This window comes from Morone saxatilis, unplaced genomic scaffold (assembly GCF_004916995.1).
Source record: "Morone saxatilis isolate NCDOM2014 unplaced genomic scaffold, NCSU_SB_2.0 Contig15, whole genome shotgun sequence".
Classification (NCBI taxonomy): Eukaryota; Metazoa; Chordata; class Actinopteri; family Moronidae; genus Morone; species Morone saxatilis.
In genome coordinates, this window is record NW_023339707.1 from 21,303,041 (window position 1) to 21,306,130 (window position 3,090).

The window sequence follows — 3,090 nt, forward strand, 5'->3', positions numbered from 1 at the left end:
TGTATTTGGTTCAGTTATATTCTACAAGGATATATAATGTACTGATACCACTGTTAATGATTACATACTATATATAGACCTTCTTCATGTTGGAACTGATCCCCGTGTGACCAATTAATCAACATAAAAGGTGCTTCCATTGTAGTTCAAAGTATTTCTAATAATTCAATATAATGGCTTGCCTTTCCTGTCCAAGAAATCATTTTTAATTGTCTCATTAGAAGATGCTGTAGCTGTGGGTTGGAGAAAACAACAATAGTTCTTTTTCCGCTCCACTGCCACAGATCTTTGAAGCTTTCCACTTACCTGAGTAAAGCTGCGGGCCCAGACGTCCTTTTTATGTAACCACAGCAACCTGGCTGGCTCTTTGAAACTCCCTGCAAAAAATAGAATATTACCAAGTTGTGCACTTTGAAGGAGGAAGCCTATATCATGCTACAGTCGACAATACAAAACACTGACCTCATTAAAAAGTATTGTCACCAAAGGATTCTGGGCTTGTAGCGGCTCTTTTCAACTGCATGACTAATTGCCGGAGTGAATTTTAATGAGAAACAGTTTTGGCCATGAAATGAATAAGTTATCTTACGAAAGGGGTAAAGTTTGTGTTTGGTACAACATGTACATGAAATACTTAACAGCTACCATCCGACACGGGTCTGTTTACATGCCAAGAAGCAGACCTGTTAACTAAAAAACATGCTTAACCTTGTTTTGTCAGCTTGATACTTTATAACTTTTACTCATTTTTATAATAATTCCTTATTGACTACAGAAAATTACACATCTGTTGTGGTCTCAGAGACTCCAGCTGCAAAAGATGGTTAAATACAGGGGATTTTCATATGGTGTTGACACAGCAGAATCCTTAACGAATCCCCAGTAGGTCTGTTAGGATTTCTGTCATTGGAGTTTTATAACAGGGCGTTTAATTGACCTCAAGCAAACGTCACCATAAAGGGCAAGAAACTGTATGTTTGTATGACATCTTTGGCAAACAAAATGAATATAACTGCATGAAATATTCCCTTTTTAGCGTAATAACAATGCTTAATGGCCATTTCCACATTCATTTTGATGAAATATCACAAAAAAACCCAGCATATTTGGAAGAAGAATAGTTATTATTATTATTATTATTATTATTATTATTATAGTCCACACAAACAGCAGTGGGGTCTATTGGATCCCAAACGACAAGGGAGTAAAGCCAACGTCAGTAACAGATAAAGTCCATTTATTGTTAACTAAATGTAATTCTTTCTATCACTGATAACAGGTTGTCACACCCAGCTGGTAAGTGTGCAGCTAGAGTGAACTACTATTACCGTTGCAGCTATAGCTAAGTGATCATTTTATTCTAACACTGTCAAATGACAATGTGAATGAATTATCACCTGATTTAAATCTCTTCTGGCTTTACAGAAGTTTAAAGTGAATTTCAGCTCAATTTGGCTTTAACTTTACTGTTTTGGTTCACTCATTTCCAGCAGCAGTAGGATGCTATTTAATCGCTAACTGCAGTATTAAAAAAATATGGAATAAAAACTATATTCTTACAGTAATGGGTTTATCTCGTTCATCTCAAAAACACCAGGGTGCATATGTGAATATGTGAATTAGTGGTGAATTGCTAAAAGATAACACCAAGTACAGGCAGTGGTTCCTAACCTGGTGGTCGCCAAAGCTTCATAGGGGGTCGCGAGACCTTCTTGATTTTAAGATGTGCTAATGTAAAACATATATACGCAGCAGGCCTGTATCTCAGCATTTGGTTCAGTTTTGTGAAGAAAAGTAAATTGGCAAAAAAGAAGCCAATAAGTATTTATGATTGTTAGAAATGATTAAAAAAAATACATAATACAGACAGAGAATTGTATAAAACGGAAATAATCTGCTAAAAACTCATACTAATCACTCCTTTTACACAAACTTACTTTGGCATTTACTGAGTTCACTATTCTTTCATTGAACAATTTTGAATATAATATGAAATATCCATAAAATATGTCACTGAAGCAGCAGCCCTCAGTTTAATCAATGATAAAAAAAAAAGGGCATTTAGTAGCTAAAGAACCAGATATTTTACCCCAGGAGGCCCAAAAAAAGTCCAATCACAGATATTGTGATTTATGTGGAAATATTTTTGCATCACAAAAACCATGATGATGTGACATTTTTTGTGCAAGCAAACAAACATGTTTTCTTAAATCTGGAGAGCAATATTTGTAAACCAGGGCACCTCTGCAACTCCACAGTACTTTTATTATAATGCTGTTTACCTTTAACAACACATTACAGCTCATTTGCATATTGCACATGGCCATATTATTGATTATTAGATAATATTTCGACGAATTGTGCAGCCTTAGTGAATAAATGTACTTACATTCATCAGGTGGCCGAATAATAATGTCGCTCCATCATTGCTGGATGTTTAAATAAGCAACTGTTGACCAACATGTTAGCAAAATATCAACTTAAAAAGGCCCAAAGTGGCAAAAAAAAGTAATCTAATCCAGGCATTATCAATCTATATAGCAACTATATTTGTGCTAAATGCCCAAAGAAACAAATATAAGTTTTTAATTTGGGTAAAAACAAGTAATTTGGCCGTTTGAACGCCAAAATACCTGAGTGGGCGTTGTCCGTTTGTGATTGACAGCGCAGACGACCAATGAGAACCTTTCTTTAAAACTACGCACCAAGCCAGCAACTAGGAAGTGAAAACACACACACACACACACACACACACACTACAGGGGGATAGGGAAATGTTTCGGTTGTGGCACAGCTCTCAAACTCAGGTGAGGCTGTTGGTTTCATCCGGTCGGAACATGTCGACTCGGTCCGAGGTTGAAAACAGCGACAACAGGTCGATTCACTCGGGCAGCGTCGGGGAGGTACACCACGTACCGATGGACGTCATCATCAGACCGATTCCTCCGGTACTGGATGAGCTGAAAGTTCAGAGTCTGATGGAGACGATAGTGAAGGTAACTTATTGTTTAAAGCTGTTAAATGTGTGAGTTTTAAGGATGGGAGACTGTGGTATAAAGATACAGTGACATGTCTGACCTACAACACTCA

The 3,090-nt window shown here is 36.9% G+C and overlaps 1 protein-coding gene across 2 annotated transcripts in view; it reads left to right on the top strand.

The window, feature by feature from the left end:
- Nucleotides 1-2,723: 2,723 nt before the first annotated feature.
- srxn1 (sulfiredoxin 1 homolog (S. cerevisiae)) overlaps nucleotides 2,724-3,090 on the top strand; it is a 4,925-nt gene continuing 4,558 nt past the window's right edge. For both annotated transcript variants that reach the window (XM_035655990.1, XM_035655989.1), the window contains exon 1: nucleotides 2,724-2,996. In XM_035655990.1, coding sequence (XP_035511883.1) covers nucleotides 2,775-2,996 — 222 coding nt within the window. In that variant the 5' untranslated portion in view covers nucleotides 2,724-2,774. The remainder of the gene's footprint in view (nucleotides 2,997-3,090) is intronic.